The sequence below is a fragment of the Protopterus annectens genome, chromosome 3.part1 (genome assembly GCF_019279795.1).
Source record: "Protopterus annectens isolate FY-2018-M chromosome 3.part1, PAN1.0, whole genome shotgun sequence".
Taxonomy (NCBI): Eukaryota; Metazoa; Chordata; order Ceratodontiformes; family Protopteridae; genus Protopterus; species Protopterus annectens.
The window spans coordinates 555,924,588-555,945,411 of NC_056732.1; the positions used below are offsets into that span (position 1 = coordinate 555,924,588).

At 43.9% G+C, this 20,824-nt stretch overlaps 1 protein-coding gene across 1 annotated transcript in view; it reads right to left on the bottom strand.

The window, feature by feature from the left end:
- Positions 1-20,824, bottom strand: part of SGO1 (shugoshin 1) — a 1,219,270-nt gene that overhangs the window by 315,208 nt on the left and 883,238 nt on the right. Inside the window, exon 10 of the mRNA XM_044066235.1 lies at positions 18,255-18,587. Coding sequence (XP_043922170.1) covers positions 18,255-18,587 — 333 coding nt within the window. The remainder of the gene's footprint in view (positions 1-18,254; positions 18,588-20,824) is intronic.

Genomic DNA, 20,824 nt, shown 5'->3' on the forward strand with positions numbered 1-20,824 from the left:
AACGGGGTACTTAGCTTTAAGTTGAAGACTTCGGTCTGAAACTCGAAAATGAAAATTTCAGGTGTTGGCCGACCGGCACTTGCGAACTGCTTCTGCTTCGGGCACCACACGGCAAGAAAGACTGATGTAATGATGTCGGCTGCATGTTTTATACCCCTGATAACCTGACGTCATGGAAGAAGGGACAGCAACCAACGCAGAACCCAAGACTTTGTTAATCAGGCTGACTGAGGGCAACCTGCAAGCAGATTACCCAAATGTAATGACTGCAACGGACATCATACTACACATTGTTTGTGTTCCTGAAGAAATTACTGGTACTTCATTAAAGTTTACCATCGCTGATGTGCAGTGATCATGGGGTTATAAAGGTTAATTTGTTATTAGATAATTCTCCCAAACTAAAATCTAAACCAATGCACAGAATATTAATTACAGGCTCTATGGAAGCAAAACAGCTACTATGTAATGGGGTGTTGTGTTCAGTGGAAAAACCGCAGATGGAATGTGGAAAGTTTTGAAAGAGAACTGAGTGCAAAAAAAATGTTTAACATCAGGATCTAGGCATATAATGTCAGGGGGGATATATTTCCATAAGAACAAGATACCTAATTAAGGCGAGAGTTAAAAATATAACAAATGGAAGAGAGGTTGAACTACAACTTTGCAAAGCAAATAAGCAAGCTGGACGAACAAATTAAGCATAGTGTAAGACAAGATCAAGAAAAATTTGAAGAAAATTTATATAAAGATATTGACCATAATAGGAAACATTTTTATAGATACATATGACGTGAATGGAATAAAAGCATACAAACTGAAAAACCATGTGCAGATTCTAAAATTTATTCTCAGACAAAACAGATTAAAGGATCATAGGAAGTTACTAGGCTACTGGCCCTGAGGCCCTTACAAGCCTAGCCAAGAATTTAGCCCCTGTTCCAACATGTCAGCACCCTATGCCACTGTCCAGCCAGGACATAGGTGGAATCCCAGAGGTGTATTTTCTGTTCCCCATCCAGTTATTCAGGTTGTGCTTAAAAAGGTTTAATTAGGTACTCTGCTTTATGCGGACAGGGAGTCTATTCCACAAAAGGGGGAGTATCTGGGACACAACTCTGTCCCGCCAGCAAGTCCTATTGATGTCACAGACCAGGTTGAGGTCTCGCATATGGGTTACTCGAGTGGAGCTTGACTTGTGGATATGCAGCAGTCCCATCAGGGTAGGGTCTGAGATTGCTTTATATGCCAGACAGAGGTCACCTCTGAGGAGTTTGTAGGACATCGATTAGAGGGACAGGGCTTTTAGCCTATATATGTAGGATAGATATTTGAGGCCCTGGATTCTCTAGATGAAGAATCTCTGTGGTCTCTCCAGCTGCTGCATGTGCTTTGTGAGGTACATGCCGAAAGGGGTACTGTATTCAATAATCGGTCTTATAAGGGAAGAATACAGGGATGTTATGACCACATTGTCCCTGGATGAGATACCCTTACTAATGAGGTGGGCCATGTAGAAAGCTTTCCATACAATGGAGGCAACATGGTGGTCAAAAGTCAGTTTGCTATCAACCTGGTACCCAAGTTCCTCATGACTGATTGCATGCTTAGTGCTCTATTATCAATGTGATAATTTGTGGGGACATCATTCTCCCCAAAAAGGATGATGATGCATTTTTTGGCATTCAGTTTGAGGCCATGTTTCTGGCGCCAGTCATTTGTGCAGGATGTCCACATCATTAGGGGAATTGATAACAGCACCCAGCCTGCAGTCATCTGCAGATTTGGTCAGCCATAGTCCATTATATTTGGCCTGCACCTCTGAGAAGTATATTTCAAACAGCAGAGGCCCAAAGACCAATCCCTGGGGTACACGGCTTCTTACGGGTCTACTGTTTGAGGTGGCTTCTCCTATTTTGACTAGGTGGGTTCTATCAGTGAGCTAGTTTGCTACCCATCTGGTAACATATGGCTTGATGCCTAGATGAGAGAGTTTATCTATTACACCTGAGTGGGGAATAGTATCGAAGGCCTTGGCCAGGTCAAGGTAGGCTGTGTGCACCATCTTCTCCTGGTCTATGGCCTTGGTGACTGTCATAAAGAAGTTGACCAAATTTAACAGGCATGACCTCCCCTTAACAAAACCAAACTGTGTGGGATCAAGCGTCCGGAGGTTGCCAATGTCCTTGTTAATGGGGTCCATGACAATGCGCTCCATGGCCTTGCAGATCAGGATAGTTAGGCTGATTGGTCTATAATTTCCTGGATCAGTGGACTGATCCTCTATCTTTGTGCAAAGGGATGGCAGTAGCTGTCCTCCACTCGGCTGGGACGAAGCCTGTAGACAGGCTTTGGTGGAATAGGGTGCCTAATGGCACTGGAGGTTATTGCCAGAGTTCATGTAGGATGCAGCCTGGCATGTTATTGGGTCCCATGGAGGGTGTACTTTTTGCCTTTGAGAGGACAGTGATGACTTGCTCCCTAGAGATAAGGGGAAGGGGGCAGGTACTGGGATGTCCTTTCTTTACTGATGGGGGGACAGAGGAGTGAAGTTTTCACTGAACCTCTCTGCCAGCAGGTTGGCTATATCTACAGGGTTTATGTATGTGGTGTCCTTGACCACCAGCTCCGAGCAGATTTAGGCGGTCCCCTTGAGATTACGGAATATTTGAAGAAAGCCTTATGATTGTCTTTAGTAGATATGGCCAGTATGGACTCGAAGTTTGCTTGGGAGGATTTCACTAGTGCTCTTATTTGCTTGTTCAGACTAAGGAGACAGAGTGCTTCCAATTAGACACCTGCTCCTTCTTGGTCCTGGACAGCAATTTGTTTCCTTTTATTACAGAGTTTATTTATTGTAGATGTCCACCAGACAGGTTTACTCTTCCTTGAGGAGGATGATTTCATCCCGTCTGGTACAAATGGGATCCAATGCCTGTCAGCCTGGGATGACATGGTCAACAAGCCACGATGCTTCGCTAGGGACGGATTGCACCTGTCACCCCTGGACTTTCGGATATTGGCAAAGACTCTTGCTACCCCCATAGTGCCTTTTTTAGGCAAGGCTCAAAAGACAAACCCACCTCCATAGGTATCACAAGGGATAAGAAACTAAGAGTAATGCTACTCAATGCCAGAAGTCTAAACCTCAAAATGCATGCACTCGAAACTCTCCTTAGCATGGAGAACATCGATATCTGTGCAGTAACAGAAACCTGGTTCAAGGCTCCCGAGAGCACCCCAGCACTACCAGGTTATACCTCATACCATGCTTTTTGGCCACAAAACTTGGACCGAACCACAAAAGGAGGGGGAGTATCAATATTCGTCAAAGATACCCACACCTCCAGGTTGGTGGCACAGCACGAAGCAACAGAGACTATCCATGTGCAACTAACAGTGGGTAAAACTGCCTTCCAGTTTATAGCCTGCTACAGACCACCCTCCCAAACCCAGGAACCCCACTGCCTTCCTGAGAACACTGGAAAATATGAAGGTCTCTCCAAACACCATTATATTGGGCGACTTCAACCACCCAAACATAGACTGGGAGCATTACTCTAGCTCCAACACGCTAGCCCAAAGGTTCCTAGAATTTATAAACTCAAATGCTATGGAACAACTTGTTACCACTCCTACAAGAGGGGAAAACATACTGGACCTGATCATCACCAACATGGGGACTCTATGCTCCAGACCAGAAGTGTATCCCTCACTGGTAAGATCAGACCATAAACTAATCTCACTGGATATTCACATCCGACCCCACCTCCTGCCCAGAAAACCACAGTGAAAAACTTCTCTAAAGCAAATTTCACACTCCTCAAAACCGAGGTGGAATCCTTCAAAGCCCCCGGGCCTGTGGAAAATACGTCCCAGACCGCAGAATCCTTTATAAATGCATTCTATGAACACCTTCAGGAATGCATGGATCATGCAATCCCAAATAAAACCAAGACCCAATCCTCCAAAGGCAGACCCCTGGTCTGGTGGACCCCAGCCATAAACAAACTATACAACAGAAGGAGGAAGCTACTAAATGATAGAGCAAAATCCCAAAAAGGGAAGGCATCTCTGATCAGTATTAGCAAAAACTACGGCACTCATAAAATCATCTAAGGCCAGCTTCGAGAGAAAAATTGCACAGGACACTAAGGATAATCACAAGGCTTTCTTTAGTTATGTTAGGAACCTGGGTGGGAATTCCCAGATATGCTCAGAATTAGTCCAAAATGACAAAAAATACACCGAACCCATAGACATGGCCAACATCCTAGCTGACAGGTTCAGCAAACTTCTCCCCCCCTCCCCACCAAAAGGGCAAATATCTATCCCAGCAGAGTGCTGCCCCCCTGACATCTCAGATGCTCAGATAAGAGCCCTCTCCAAAGCAAAAAACACAGCATCAATGGGACCAGACGGTGTCCCGGGCTGCATCCTACGTGAACTCCAAGAAGAGCTAAACCCAAACATAAAACTACTGTTCAATCTCAGCCTTACTACAGGATATGTACCCAAAGAGTGGCGTACAGCAACAGTGGTCCCTCTCCACAAAGGTGGTGCCTCAACGGATCCTGGAAACTATCGCCCCATAAGCCTGACTAGCTTGGTCTGCAAAGCTATGGAAAGGATCATCACGGACCTCATAAATAAAGATATTGGGGACCTACAGACACTGGATCCTACCCAGTTCGGCTTTGTTAAGGACAGATTCTGCCTCTTAAACCTGGTTGATTTGTTTGAAACAGTCACCAAGGCCATTGATGAGGGGAAGGTGGTCCACACAGCCTACCTGGACCTCGCAAAAGCCTTCGATACAATACCCCACTCGGGCATTATAGATAAGCTCACCAGCTTAAATATAAACCCCTATGTCACTAGATGGGTTGCAAACTGGTTCAAGGACAGAACCCACATGGTTAGCATTGCTGGAGCCATGTCAGACTCCAAACCAGTTACAAGTGGCGTCCCACAAGGCTCAGTCCTGGGACCTCTTGTTCGGTATATATTTTCGAGGTACAGGCCAACATGGAAGGACTGTGGCTGACCAAGTTCGCAGATGACTGCAAACTGGATGCCATAATCGACTCTCCAGCCAACACAAGCATCTTCCAAAAGGGCCTCATAGAAACAGACAACTGGTGCCAGAGCCATGGCCTCAAGCTAAACGCCAAAAGTGTATAGTCATCTCCTTTGGCAAAAAACAGTGCTCACAAATTACCACATAGGTGGTAATCCATTAAGTACAGAAGAAGTAATTAGGACCTGGGGACCCAAGTTAATAGCAGTCTCATTTGACAACCACGTGGCCAAAGTGGTTAGAAAAACATTTTATATAGCCCACCTAATCATGAAGGGATTCACATCTAGATCAGGGGAGGTCATCGTGCCTCTTTACTCATCCCTCACCAGGCCCATAATTGAGTACAATGCCCCTTTTGAGATGTACCTTACCAGACATCTGCAGCAACTGGAAAGACCCCAAAAGTACCACACCAAGAGGATCAAAGGGCTCAAACAGATGCCATATGCTGCCCGGTTAAAGAAACTCCAGCTCTACTCAGTGGCATACCGCCTGTTCAGGGGCGATCTGTGCCTGACGTATAAAGCCATGTCCAACCTGGAATAAATGGACATGCTGCACCTCAGAAAATCCAAATCCCATCGAGCTACGCTACCAGAGACTTGAACCTCAGCACTGAAATAAATAGGACATGCTGGAGGGACAGATTAATAACCCAGAGGCTCCCTTCACTCTGGAATAAAATCCCAGTCCAGGTTAGGCAGAGTCCCTCACTGACTCTCTTCAAGAGGAATCTTGATGAGTGGATGGGAGATCGTAGGTTTAACCCGGGTATCACTTCTGTGTCACTGTTAGACAGAGGCACGGTATACTAACCTCGAAAAAGGGCACAGCAAAATTAATTTAAAATGGGTGGCGAAAGCCAAACACATTCTGGCTAGGCTTATAAATGCCCTAGGGCAGATAGCCTAGTATGAACCTATGAACCTATTCCTGTCTCCATACAGCTATATAAATGCTCATATAGTACTCTGGTGTAAGTTTGGACATATGTGTCAGTTTCTGTGGAGTGGAGGGGGCTGTGAAGTTGTATATACTTTCCCTCAGAAGGTTGTAATCAGCTTTGGAGAAGTTTTTTTGTTTGACCCTAGCTTGGGGGTCAGGGGAGATTGATGACTCTGAAAGTGACTGCTTTGTGGTTGGATCTTACCAGGGATGATGACACTGTAGGGATGCTGCAGTGGCTACTCATGTTGGTTAATGCCAAGTCCAAGATCTTTTCACCTCTTGTGGGGGTGTCAACCAACTGGTCCAAGGCATTTGCATTGACAAAATCAAGGAATCTCTGGGCATTTGTGTTTTGGCATGAGTATTTCTTCCAGTCTATGGTTGGTTAGTTAAAGTCGCCCAGGATCAGGGTAAAGGGTTGAATCTTGATAGATTCGAAGAGGTCCAGATAGGTGGAGTGGGCATCTTGAGCCAGAGTTGGAGGCCTGTAGCTAGCTATGATTTCAATAGGGGTCTTGTCAATTGTTAACTGCACCTAGAGTATTCCCTGTGCATCATACTGTTTAACCAGCCTAGAGGTGTGTATGTCTTTTATATATATTGCAACTCCACCTCCCTTTGTTTTGCTGCCCACAGATTAGGGTCTGAATGAATGATAGATGAGTAACCTGGTATGGCCGAGGAGATCTTCGCAGCTTTGAACCAGGTTTCTGTGATTGTACAAATGTCAGCTTCTTCCAGGGTTAAGAATGCTTGCAATAAGTGCAGTTTTATGTCTAGACTCCTCGTTTAGCAGCATAATTTACATTTTGATGACATTTTCATGTTTGTAATTTTGACCTCATGGCATTGCCTAAAAAAGGCACTATATGGGAGGCAAGAGCCTTTGTTAGGAACCTGAAACCCAAGGGAGAGAGATATGCAGGCCATCTCTGGCAAAGCATCATGGCTTGTCAATGATGTCATCCCAGGCTGTCAGGTACTGGATCTCCTTTGAATGAAACCAGAAACTAAGCCAGTTGTTGAAGTCAATCATTTCTATTTGTATTGAGGGATCATTCTGGGTGATGGCAGAATGCTGCTTAAGGCTAGGGACATACCTGCCTGGGACACATACTCAGCGGGTTCGATCATGTCTCTCTTCATATAGTCCAGGGAGGTGCATCTCAAGTCATTCACTCTGACATGGACTATGACAGAGTCATAACAGTACCTGTTGAGAGACTTGAGTACATTGGTGCTATGACGGATTCTGGCACCTGACAAATAACCGTGACTTTCTCCTTATCCAGTCTGGTGAGGGCACATGTGTGTGTCTCACAAAGGAGTCTCCTATGACTAATGTGTTGGATTTATGGATATATGGTATAGATATGTTTACATATTTTCGGCAGAACAGTTTGGTTCCACAAAGGAAGTGATAAGTTACGCTAGTGACATCCAGGTAACCTCAGATACTGGAATCAAATTAGATTATACTGAAAAACAGCTGCACAAACTGGATCCAAACAAAGCTCAGGAAGGAGACGGAGTTAGTAATAATGACCTGAGAACACTTCAGCAAGACCTTACAGTAACATTATATCCATTATTTATTTATTTATTGCCATTTGTTAACCGGGTTTGTCCAACTGGGCTTGTGGCCCATTTTCAGTGGAGACCCAAGGAGAAAAGCTCCAGTAGTACATTTTTAAACAAGTACAATTTTAAACAATATTGATAAAATAGCAGTTATAGCAAAAAGATTCACATATGTTGGGTTACATGCATAAAGTTAAAGTTGCATTAAAAAGAAGCTTAGTAACAATTTTACATTGATATAGTTCACTAGGTCAACAATAAAAATGTTTTGTTTGTATAAAATTATGCAAATGCATAGTAGACACATTGGAGAGAGAGGTGTAATGAGGTACTAAGTATGGACCTTTCGAGGGTACATACAGGGAAGGAAGACTAGGTGGGGTCATGGCAAGGGCAGGTCCTGGAATTGAGAAAATAAGCTTTTGTTTATTATTATTTATTATTTATTAAATCATGTAAATATAGGTAGATTCCTCAAGATTGGAGACATGTGTTTATTAAACCTGTCTTTAAGGGAAAGTGGAGTAGGACAAACTGAGTCATATAGACCCTTAAGTCTATTTTCATGTTGTGGAAAACTAATGGAGAAGGTAATACTGGATAAGTTATTGTCAGAACTGGATAGGCTGGGACATGAAACCATATATAGCCATGCATATGTTGAAACAGATCTATTACCAACTGTAACATGACATTCTATAACAATATAATAATAAGAAGTTATGTACCTACCATAACGTTCCATGTTAGTTGTCTTCTTCTCGCCTTCTTTCCTGCTGGTTGGGTTCGGAGCCGATCCTCGGCTCCGACTTGGCCATCTTCAAAAGCTCGAGAGCTGCTTACTGGCTCGAGGACCCTCCCTATATACCATGATGCCTGGCGCTAGATACCCAGATCTCGTTTGGTAAACCTAACTACAGACATAATAATAACAATTATAATAATAATAACCCAGTAAAACGTAGTAGGATGCCTGAACCTACTGGAGAGACTAATAGTGGGAAGTGGAGGCCAGAGAAGACTCAGCCAGTGATAAAAAAAACATAAGAAGCTCTTCTCGGTCTACTAGGATAGGGGGATGGAGGGTGGGACACAAGAAAGAAGGCGCGAAGAAGACAACTAACATGGAACATTATGGTAGGTACATAACTTCTTAATGTTAAGTTGTCAATCTCGCCTTCATTCTTGCTGGTTGGGACAGCGCCCCTAGCACCTCAATCCTGGGTGGCTCATCTGAACAGACTCTTCAGAACAGTGGAACCAAAATCAGCTCTGCTTCTGGAGGCAACATCCAGTTTATAATGCGAAATGAAGGTATGTGGATTAGTCTACGTAGCTGCCGCACAAATAGTTTCCATTGGTAATCTGGCTTGAAAAGCCACAGAAGTAGCTAGAGCTCTGGTGGAGTGACCTTTGGGTTTAGCAGGGAGCTCTTTTTTTCTTAACTGATAAATAAAAGTAATAGTAGAAGTCAACCATCTAGATAAGGTGACTTTTGACACCGGTAAGCCTCGTTTTCCCTCAGCGTAGGACAGGAACAACTGGTCCGATTTTCTGGTTTGCTTGGTTCTATGCAGGTAAAAGCGTAATTGTCTATGAATGTCCAACTGATGTAACTTGTATTCTGCCTTGTTGGAATAATTTGGAAAGAACACAGGTAGTTCAATGGACTGATTCAAATTATAATCAGAAGTAACCTTTGGAAGAAAGGAAGGGTTAGTCCGAAGAGAAACTCTATCTTTGTGAAAAACTAAGTAAGGAGGACAAACACAAAGAGCCTGAAGTTCAGAAACTCTTCTAGCCGACGTAACTGCAACCACAAGAAGGGTTTTCCAAGAAAAACTTCAAGGAGCAAGAAGCTGCCGGTTCAAAGGGGGGTAGTATTAGGGAAGCTAAAATCAAATTTAGATCCCACGGAGGCGGGGGATCTCTTACTGGGGGCCTGAGTAGAGTGGTCCCTTTAAGAAAGGCTTTACAAAGCTTATGGGACATGATGCTTGAATCAGATTGGCCCGTTGAAAATTTGAAATTGCAGCTAGCTGAACTCTAATCATGGCAGAAGAGGATCCAGTTTGAAAAAGTTCTGCTAGAAATTCTAAAACAGAGTGCACAGGGGCTGAAAAAGGGTCTATATCCTTGGTCTCTGCCCATAAGGAAAAACGCTTCCACTTACTAGCATAAGTTTTTCTAGTGGTGGACTTATGCGAGGATAGGATTACTTCACGCACCGAATGGGAAATGTTAGGAAGCCTGGCTAATGCCAGAAGTGGAGAAACCAAGCTGTGAGCTGGAGAGAATGAAGAGATTGGTGCAGCCTGCCCAATTGATGGATCAGGAGGTCTGGAATTGGGTCCAGGGCTGCTCCAGAAGGTGGTGATGCAGGAAAGGGAACCAGATTTGTCAAGGCCAGTAAGGGGCAAAGAGGATCATTTTGCATCCCAATGTGGTAGCCTTCTGAATTAGTTTGGGAATCAGGGGAAATGGAGGGAATGCATAAAGAAGTCCCTGAGGCCAATCGTGAACTAGAGCGTCTTTGGGGAAGTATCTGGGAAGAAGGAGGAGAGAGAAGAACTTGTCGCACTTGCTGTTGAAGGGGGTGGCAAAGAGGTCGCAGCAAGGCTGACCCCATTTGCGGAAGATTTTGTCCACCACAGTCTGATTGAGAGACCACTCGTGAGGCATGAGAATTGCTCTGCTCAGCCTGTCCGCTATAACGTTGGACTTCCCAGGGATGTGCACTGCTATTAGAAACCGTTGGGAAGAGATCGCCCACTGCCAAAGTCTGAGTGCTTCTCGACATAAGGGATATGACTTGGTTCCATCCTGCTTGTTGATGTACCATACCACTGACATATTGTCTGTCTGAATTGCAATAGTCCCGGTGGGAAGAGAGTCCTGAAGAGCTTGCAACGCTAAAAGCACGGCTCTCATCTCCAAGACATTGATATGCAGATGGTACTCATGAGGCTGCCAGGTGCCTTGGACTGTTCTGCCCTGAAAATGCCCCCCCCCCCCCAATCAAGGAGGCGTCCATGGTCACCGTAGCTACTGGAGGAGGAAGAACAAATGGTCTGCCCTGGTTTAATGATGGGGAAACTATCCACCAAACAAGTTTTTGCATGACTGAGTGATCAATATCATGTGATACAATGGGAGTTGCTGGAAGGACCATTGCGTGAACAGCATCCACTGAAGAATCCTCATGTGAAAACGTGCAAGGGGGACTAGTATTATAGCCGCTGCCATGAGATCCAACGTTTTTAGGATGAATCTGGCCTGAATCCTTTTGCATCCTAATAAGACCTGGACATGCTGTCGAATGGTTAACACTCTGTCTACTGGGAGAGTGGCTGACATGTCCTTTGTATTTAAGTTTGCACCTATAAAGGTAATAGATTGACAAGGTGATGCCTAGAGTGGAGCACGTTCGGATGGTGTAGTCTCTGGCTCGCAGCAGGTGATGCCTGGTGGTTGCAGTAAGGAGCCAGTCGTCTAAATATGGAAACACCTGGAATCCTTGCCGTCTCAAGTGAGCGGTGACTACTGCCAAACATTTGGTGAACACCCTGGGGGCTGTGGTGAGACCAAAGGGCAGAGCTCTGAACTGATAATGACTGGCTCCCAGCCGGAAGCGGAGGAATCTTCTGGAGCGTCTGTGCATTTTGATATGGTAGTACGCGTCCTGAAGATCTGTGGAGCACATCCAATTGTCCTGACCCAGAAAGGGTAAAATGGACTGTAGCATGACCATCCGGAACTTCGTTCTTTGCACAGATCTGTTTAGTCAGCTGAGATCCAGAATGGGTCTCCAGTCCTGTCTTTTTTGGTACCAAAAAGAACCTTGAGTAAATTCCGAATCCTTGTTGGTCTGCTGGGACTGATTGGATGGCTCTTTTCCTTAGCAGTTTTGAAATTTCTTGAACTGCTTGATCCCTTAGTTTGGGTGGAACATCTTTGGATATTATAGAAAGTACCCATTTGTCTTGTGTTATACTTTGCCAGGCTTTTGGGTACAGCGATAATCTTCCCTCGACTGCTTCCGAAGGTGGACAGTCGGGCAGCACTTCAGGGATGCTGGAAGGGCTTGTCAGAGAAGGATTCTCTTTGACCCTGATTTTGCGGGCCCCCTCTGCCCCTAGGATGGCATCTATTGTTGTTCCCTCCTCTGCCCCTGGAGGGGAACTCTCCACGTGTGTCAGGCATGGCTCCCTGGGACTTCCGGAACCACATTTTCCCACTCTTCTGACCCTTGGGATATGGTCTTGAAGGAGTGGAAAAACGGACTCCAACGGCAGAGAGAGTCTTGCCTTCCTGCTCACACCTGGTAAGGGTATCCTTCACCTGTGGTCCAAACAGAGCAGAACCATCAAGGGGGGTGTTGGTGAAAGACACCCTGAAGGGTTCCGCAAAGTTGCATAGCCACATCCAAGCGTGTCTCCTCAAAGCCACACCTGTGCCTGCGGCCCTACTCGCTCCATCGGCTGCATAAGAGATGAGCCGCATGGAGGAGTTTACTACAGAATTCAGAGTCGCCAGCTGGGAGGCAATCTTAGCCTCAGCCCCCGCAGCTGATGGATCTTGAAGGGTATCTCCAACTCTTTAAGGAGATCTCTTTGAAGGCGGGTAAAATGGCACAAATAGTTCAGAGACCTCATGGAAAAGGTCGCTGAGGAAAACATCCGCTTCCCATATTTGTCCATCGTCCTAGACTCCTTGTTAGGGGGATGGACAGACGAAGAAGTTTCAGCCAACTCCTTTTTAGTGGCCACTGCTACCACCATGGCATCAATGGGAACACCCTTGGTCAGAAATTGCTTGTCCTGAGGGACAGTGATGAATTTTGTGGGCCTGCGGGGAGTTGGTTCCATTGTGTCTGGAGCTGACCACGCCTTTCGAGCCACCACCGACATCAGTGGATCGAAAGGCGGAGACACCCAGGAGGTGGAGGGTCGGGAACCAAACGCGTCCAGGAATACTGACTCATCCTCGGAAGGGTTAAGGGTAGTCCAGTTCCCCCTCTGCCTAAGGATTTCAAGGATGTCTGAGAAGAAGACGTCCTCAGAGGGGGATCCCGAGAACCCTTCCGACTCCTCCAAGTCGGTATCTGAACTGACAGACTCAGGTGAGTCTACATGCTTCCTCTTGCATTTCCTTTTTCGAAGGGGCTCCTCTGAATGAACGGGGGAGGCCTTGGAAGAGGAAGATACACCCAATGGGGTGCCATGGAGCGCTTGTTTCCCACGCTTGGGGTCTGGAGGAGGGGCAGAGGCAGGAGCAGGCCCCATGGGGGAGGAGCCGATGGGGCTGACCGCGAGGCTGACTCAGATGCCAGCACACTCCTCATGACCTCGAAGACACCCCATCCCGATACCGGAGAAGGCTCCTGCTCCGAAGAGACCGGAATCCTTCCTGACACCGAGAGAGACGGCTCAGAAACCAATGTACTCACCTGCGCCGAAGCTCCAAGAGGGAGAACAGGGTCGAACAAGGGTCAGATGCCACTCGCCCCCTCGGAGCCAATGAGGGAGTCCCGGTGCCCAGATCCCTCCAAGGACGGCACCATGGAAGAGATCGGAGCCGATGATGGAACCGAAAGGGGAGGTATTGGTGCCGACGGACCCACTGTTCCAGCCACAGCATGCTACGGCTCCGAACTCAAGGGATGAGTCAAGAGAGGAACTATTGTAGAAACAGGTAGAGCCAAACCCTGATGAGGGGGGCTGGATAGCATTTTGGCCAGGGCCTGCGACTTTAAAAGCCTGCTCACCACTCTCTCCAAATCATGGTCAGATAGCCAAGATGACCGAGAAGAGTGGGATCGATGACTCCGCTCAGATTGTAATATGGGAGACCCTGGAGCCAAGTGTATTGACTCCAAGGATGGTGACTCGGAGCGGTTTCGACTCCCTGAAGGTTCAGACGGGAGGGTCGGAGCCGACTGGGAAATAGGTACTTCGGCTCCAGCCGGAGCCGAAGTTGACATAGAGATAGGTACTTCGGTTCCAGCCGGAACCGAAGTTGAAGCAGAAGCCATACCCAACGACGGCTCCGAGCTAGGAGCCGACGGCTTCGATGGCCTAGAAGGTTTCATTGACTGAGTCTTTGCTGGTGATCCTTCAGGTTTAAGCAAACCCCTAAGGATAAGCTTATTCCTACGCTCCTGCAGGACTCTTGGACTAAAGGCGTGACACACCGAACATGAGTCCTGCAAGTGTAGGGCGCCCAAGCAGTAGACACAAGAAGTGTGACCATCTGTCAGTGACATTTTCTGACAGCATGAGTCACACTTCTTGAATCCTGACACTTTAGTGTCTTTAGACATTCCTGTAAAGGAAAAGCACAATACTAATAAAGAGTACTAAGGGGAATTGGTAACTAGAAAAAAAACACACAGTCCATACAAGTTACCACACCCAAACAGCACACACACAAAAATAATATAAGATAGCCTAAAACTAACCTACAACTACTACAATTTTTATAGAAAGAACTTACAATGTTAAAGATAAGCCTCTAACTAAAACGTTCTACCCTAACAGAAGGGGGGAGGGAGGGGAAAACTCTCAAAGGTTTTCAAAGGGGGAGGAGGGGGGTTAAACACTAGGAATACCTACAACTATGAAAAAAAAAACAGTAAATATTTAAACCAATAATATACAATAAACCCTAATATATAGTAATAAAGTGAAAAATATACGACCTGAGCCAGTAAACGCAACCTCGTAGCGAAAGCAGCAAATGAGATCTGGGCATCTAACGCCAGGCATCATGGGATATAGGGGGGCCTCGAGCTAGTAAGCAGCTCTCGAGCTTTTGAAGATGGCCGAGTCGGAGCCGAGGATCGGCTCCGAACCCAACCAGCAAGAATGAAGGCGAGATTGACAACTTAACATTAGCTATTAATGAAAAAATGTGCTGTGATGTAATTTATATACACTTAACTGCAGAGTTTGAAAGGGTCACACACAAAATACTGATCAATAAATTGGAACAACTAGGAATTGATGCACTCTTGATAAGATGAGTAGCTGCATGGCTTAGGTTTGTTCCAGGGATTACTCCTGTGTCACTATTAGACAGAGGCACAGTAAACTAAACCTTAAAAAAGGGCACAGTATACTCAAATCAAGGGGTGGCATAAGCCATACAGAATCTTATAATTGCCCAGGAGGAGGGCAAATAGGACATGGTAAGTATTATACAACAATTGGACAGCTGAAATTCTTGGTTACAATCAGAGTGTCTCACAGGGCTCTGTCCTAGGCCCTTACTTGTTTAGATTGCATCTTTCAGACCTAACATTTTCACCAGAGGTGTTCTACGGTCTATATGCAAATGACTAGAAATTTAGTATAAGGCATGTCTGCAAAGGAACTTGACTAAATTGACCATTTGGGCACAGGGGAATATGCTGATAAATGCATAAAAAACTAAGCATATGAGACTTGGGAGACAAACTGAAAGGTGAATAATTTATACAGCACACAGTGATTGAAACTGTAGACATTTAAGGACCTGGGTATATGGGTAGATCCAGTTTTGAGTTTTTCTAATCATATCAACCAACTGGTTAGTGACAGATATACAACTATAGGTTGTATAAAAAGATTTATAAAGTCTGGGAAATCAGATATGATGAAGTCATTGTTTGTTAGTTACATTAGACCCAAACTTGAGTATGGAATAACAATATAGAAACCTTATAAGAAAACAAGCATGAGTAAACTGGAAAGAGTACAGTGGAAACATACCAAGAGCATCAATGAATGTGAAAATTTAAGTTACAATGACTAAACTATCTGAACTTGTACATTCCCTTATGGATACCTAACAGGAGATCTTATTCAGGTGTATGGGGCATTTAGAGACAACTACCTCTGGGAATGTTTGGGATTATCAAAAAGTAGAGGATCATCAAACAACCTATGTAGAAGATTCTTTCGGAAAGAGAAGTGTACTAATTGATTCTCTGAGACAGCAGCTGATGCATGGAACAGACTACCAAATTACATTAAAGCAAGTACTAGTTTAGATACTTTTGAGAACAGCCTGGGCGCTTACTATGAGAACACGTGTTTTGGTATATTGGAAAGATAGAAGGGTACTAATGCCCATGCTTGAAATATTTGTATGTGTGTTTGTAAATCACAATACTTTCTGGAGGACTGAAAAACATCACTGTTTACTCATTGAAACAACTGATTTATTCTAACAATAGTTTCAGAGAAAGCTAATCCTTCATAATTACTGCCAGAAGTCATTCTATGCTCAGAATCTGAATCAGAATTCTGTGGAGATGACACAATCTGTGCTTTCAGAATCATTTTGAGGTTCACAGCCTGCACGAAACCTTGAACTAAGCACAATAAATTACTTCTGTCCAGGGTAACAGACAGGAAAGGAGAGAAGACATATGTTTAAGTTTTGACAGGAAAATCTGAAGAAAGACTAATTTTCTGGCAGCAAAAAAAAACTCTGTAGGAATGGGCACAGCTTTCTGGCTACGGAGAGTGGCATTCCTTGCCACTTTACTCAGGAGTGACAAGAGTGTTTCTTCCTTGCCCGCCAAGAGCACTCCAACAGCCACAGAGTCCGTGTCTACCCCCCCCCCCCCCAGTCCATTGTAGCTTAGATGAGTGGTCCGAGAAACCAACAGCTAAGGCATTTTATCAGCATTCTGTGGCAGCAAATGCTGCTTACAATTTTTTTTTTCTTTCTGTGGCTGAAAGAAGATAGAACCAAGGAATCAGTATGTAATTCCATGATTAAGTTGAAAAAGATGCCCGATTCCTGGGGAAACCTAGAAGCAATAGTGGCAAAACCGGTAAGTTATGGAAGGTAACTTTCTTTGTTGAAACACTGTAAAAAGCTTTAAACACTTACCCTACCTCCAAAAGTAAAATAGCACAACTTTTACCACAGAAAAAATAGTTTAAAGTTAAAAACAACTTTTTACCATATAAGCAAAACAGTAATGCTCCTGTTTCAAACATATCAAGCATTAAACACTTTTCTCCTAGCACAATGTAACACATTTTGGAGGAAAATGCTTTCTATCATAAAAAGTAAGGCCCCCCCCCCCCCCCCCCCCAAAGTGAACTTATCTGCCCAACAAACGAACATACAATTGATTCTCTAAAGCCTGCTCTTCAGAGGCAGGAAATCTCTAAATTGATCTGTTCCCAAACCTGATGTTTAGTCAGCTCATCTTGAGCTAATGTTTTGAGTGTATGGATGGTGACCTGAAACTTTGGAAGCTGGCCAGATGTTGTACTCTGTACAGGATACAACCCAAATAGCTAAGGCTACTGCAGCAGTGATCAAATGAAGAGCATCCGTATTTCCCACTCTACTGCACCAACATTGTGAGTAAAATAAAGTATTACATTCATTATCAGGGTTTATGAGTGGTATCAAACAGAATATGACAATGATATCACTGCAAATGTGTGAAGTTTTGCAGATGCTGAAAATAGAAACTGAAGCCTAAGCATTTTGTAGCTGAAACATAAAATTATGATGGGCCTCACAAATGTTCTAATAAATTAACATTCAGACTTAAACATCCCTTCATGTTCTAGCAATAAAACATGTGCTTGTCCTATAAATGTATGATGCATATTTTATCATTAAGGATACAAAACCTCAATGATGTACAACATTTAAGGGAATGGAAAAGTACTCCCAAGTACTAACTTCAAAAAAATCCTCTGCATGTTTGAGAAGATGACCAGACTAACATGAGGATTTCTGTTGAGATGACTCCTCAACAATGAGAAAATTATCTTTAGACATCAGCTCCTCTGGGCTGGACATACTTAGGATTCAAATTACTTAGGATTCCTTACTTCCAAAACAGAATTTGTATTGTCAGTGCAGTTAGGGCTTGAGATCTTGCCTGGTCAGAACAAATGCTATAAAAATACACTTAAGAAGTACCCGAAGGAAAAAGAAATGTACATTACAAGCTAGTAGAAATGGGCTATCAAATAGTGCTACACAACTCCCATTAACTTACGGACTTGGAAAATGCCTTGCTTTGTGAAAAAAAAAAATTCAAGAGTTAAAAATAGAGAAGAAATCCCAAATCAATGGGCTACCCTGAGCATCTGTAGTTTTTGTGTTTGAATCTGTGAGCCCAGGACTGGATTATAGTGTCCTCTCGACACATTAGTGAATCCTCATATTAAAGGACAGATAATTTCAAAGTAAGATATAAATATAACATTGGACTGCTCAAGTCTTAAATGTTTTTATAAAAAAGTAATAATGTGTACACACAGTCATGTACGCTTTCTTCACATACTTTTTAAAAGGCTTTGCTTTCAATGGATGGGGCTTGCATACTTGCACCATTCTAACCAGCTGTGATGAGAGAGTAAAAAACATTCCATTATTTACTGCGTTGATTGTAAATCAAACACTGCTGAAATAAGGAAGTTACATTTTGGTTATGTGAATACTGTACAGTCTCCTTTTAAAAAAAATAAGATACAATATAATGACAAATCAAGGTCGTAACTTGGCAGATGTTACTGTGCAAAGAATTTAGGTAATCTTTTGAATATGTTCACTGTACCAGCAGCTGCCAATAACCAATATATAAAACATCTGCAATACCTATAGTAGAATTTATACTTACTGAATGCATTCTTTCCAGCAGTACTTCCTGGTGGATTATTAGTCCCAGGAGATAAACTCCAAGGAAAAATAGCATTGTTTTCATTCTCCTTTTCATCTTCTAACCACTTGCTATATGAAGAAGAATATCTATTGGACTTTGACCTCAACGGTACAGTGTCAGTTTTTCTTTCTCTACAACTACTAGTAAGACCATATTTCTTCCTCTCGCCAGACATTTTCAAGAAATCATATTCATCTTCAGAATCGCTCACTTCAGAATAGCACTTGCCAGATTTTTTCTCTTGCTGTTTTTCACCATGTCTAGCTTCTCTGTATGATGACTGGATAGTTTCTTCAAACATAAAAAAACACTGAAAGCACCTGATAACTTGATTCTAAATTACTACTTCTCAATTCAACATTAACAGGCTTTTGAAAAATCATAAAAGCCTGTGTTATGCATATGAAAGCCCCATTTTTTATGTAATTAGCCATGTGAATGACAAACAAGAAAACACTGACCTAAAATCCAGAAAGCAAAAAAAGAAGTTATGTGCTTACCATAACGTTCCACGTGAGTTGTTCATCTCACCTTTATTCTTACACATGGGTTCGGAGCCGAACCATAGGCTCCGAGTCGGACGCTTTACTATCCCATGATACTCTTTGTCCTACCTCAGATCTAGCTTGCTGAACCCAGCATGAACAGGTGTAACTCAATAAATACTCCAGCCGGAATAAGAAGTCCCAGAAAAAAAAACACCAGACCCGAAGTCTACTCGCTCTTCGAGACGCTGGACGGGGAAGGTGGGTGGGAATGTAAGAATAAAGGTGAGATGAACAACACACATGGAACATTAAGTACATAACTTCTTTATGTGAAGTTGTTCAATCTCGCCATTTATTCTTACACATGGGTAGCGTCCTAAGCAGCCTAAACCTGGGAGGCTCAAGGGAGTATATTCCTGAGGACAGTGAAACCAAAGGAAGCCCTGTCCCTGGAGGCCTTGTCCATTTTGTAATGAGTGATAAAGGTATGAGGGCTTAGACCAAGTGGCAGCTGCACATATAGTGTCTAAAGGTAATCGAGCCATATAAGCCGAAGTGGAGAAGGCTCTAGTTGAATGCGCCTTCACACCATACTCTAATGTTTGGTTTGCTGAAGAGTAGATAAAATTTAATGCAGTCAGTTAACCATTTAGAAAGGGTAACTTTAGAAACTGGTAATCCTTTCTTAGCGTCAGCATGAGACACAGAGTTGGTCAGATCTTCTAAATTCTTTTGTTCTGTCCAAATAGAACCTCAATTGTCTGTGAGCATCGAGTTTATGCAACATGTATTCCAGCTTATTAGAATGATTACTGAAAAAGGTTGGAAGTTCAATAGTTTGGTTCAGATTGGTCTCAGAACACACCTTTGGCAGGAATGAAGGATTAGTCCTCAGTGATACTCTGTCTGGGTGGAACACCAAATATGGGGGCTTGATAGAAAGGGCTTGGAGTTCAGATACCTTGCGTGCTGAGGTAATGGCCACCAAGAAAATAGTCTTCCAAAAAATAAACTTCAACTGACAGGATAATGCAGGCTCAAAGAGGGAAGAATAATATATGACAGCACAAAATTTAGATTCCAGGGACCAAAGGGTTGTCTAACAGGTGGCCTAAGATGAATGGGGCCCTTAAGGAAGGCCCTACATATTCTGAGAGACATCAAATTACAACCTTCAGCTCCAAGGTGAAAATTCAAGATAGCAGCCAATTGAACTCTAATTGTGGCAGCTACAGCACCTTCATGAAAAAGCTTAGATAGGAATTCCAGTATACTAGCAATTGGGGCAACATAAGGATCAATGTTATTCTGGGATGCCTAAAAGGTAAATCGCTTCCATTTACTAGCATACAACTTTCTGGTGGAAGCCTTATGCGAAGATACAAGAATGTGTTGTACCACCAAAGAAAGATCCTGTGACCTGGCTAGGTAGGGAATCGGAGCAGCCAAGCTGTCAGTCTGAGGGAACGAATGGAGGGATGGAGGGCCCCTGATGAATGTGTCAGTAGGTCTGCAACTGGGTCCAAAATCCAAGGTTCCTCCAGTTGATAAAGTCGGAGGAAGGAGAACTAAATCTGATGAGGCCAAAAAGGGGCTGTTAAGATTACAGTCCTTTCCAGGGTTTTGGCTTTCTGCAAGAATTTCGGAATCAGGGGTATAGGTGGAAATGCATACAGGAGTCCCAAGGGCCAATTGTGTACGAGCGAGTCCCCTGGGCTGTCCCGAGGAGGGGGATTCAGGGCAAAGTAGCGTCTCCATTTGGCATTCATAGGGGATGCAAACAGGTTGCAGCATGGCTGGCCCCATCTGTGGGAAATCATCTCCGCAGCTTCGTTTTTGAGAGACCACTCATTTGGTAGCAGGATGGCTCTGCTCAGTTTGTCCGCTATCACGTTAGATTTTCCTGGGATATGTGTTGCTATTAGAAAGCTCCCGGTGGATACAGCCCACTGCCAAATTTTCAAGGTCTCTCAACACAGGGGGTAAGACTTGGTTCCCCCTTGCTTGTTGATGTACCAGACCACTGAAATATTTGTCTGA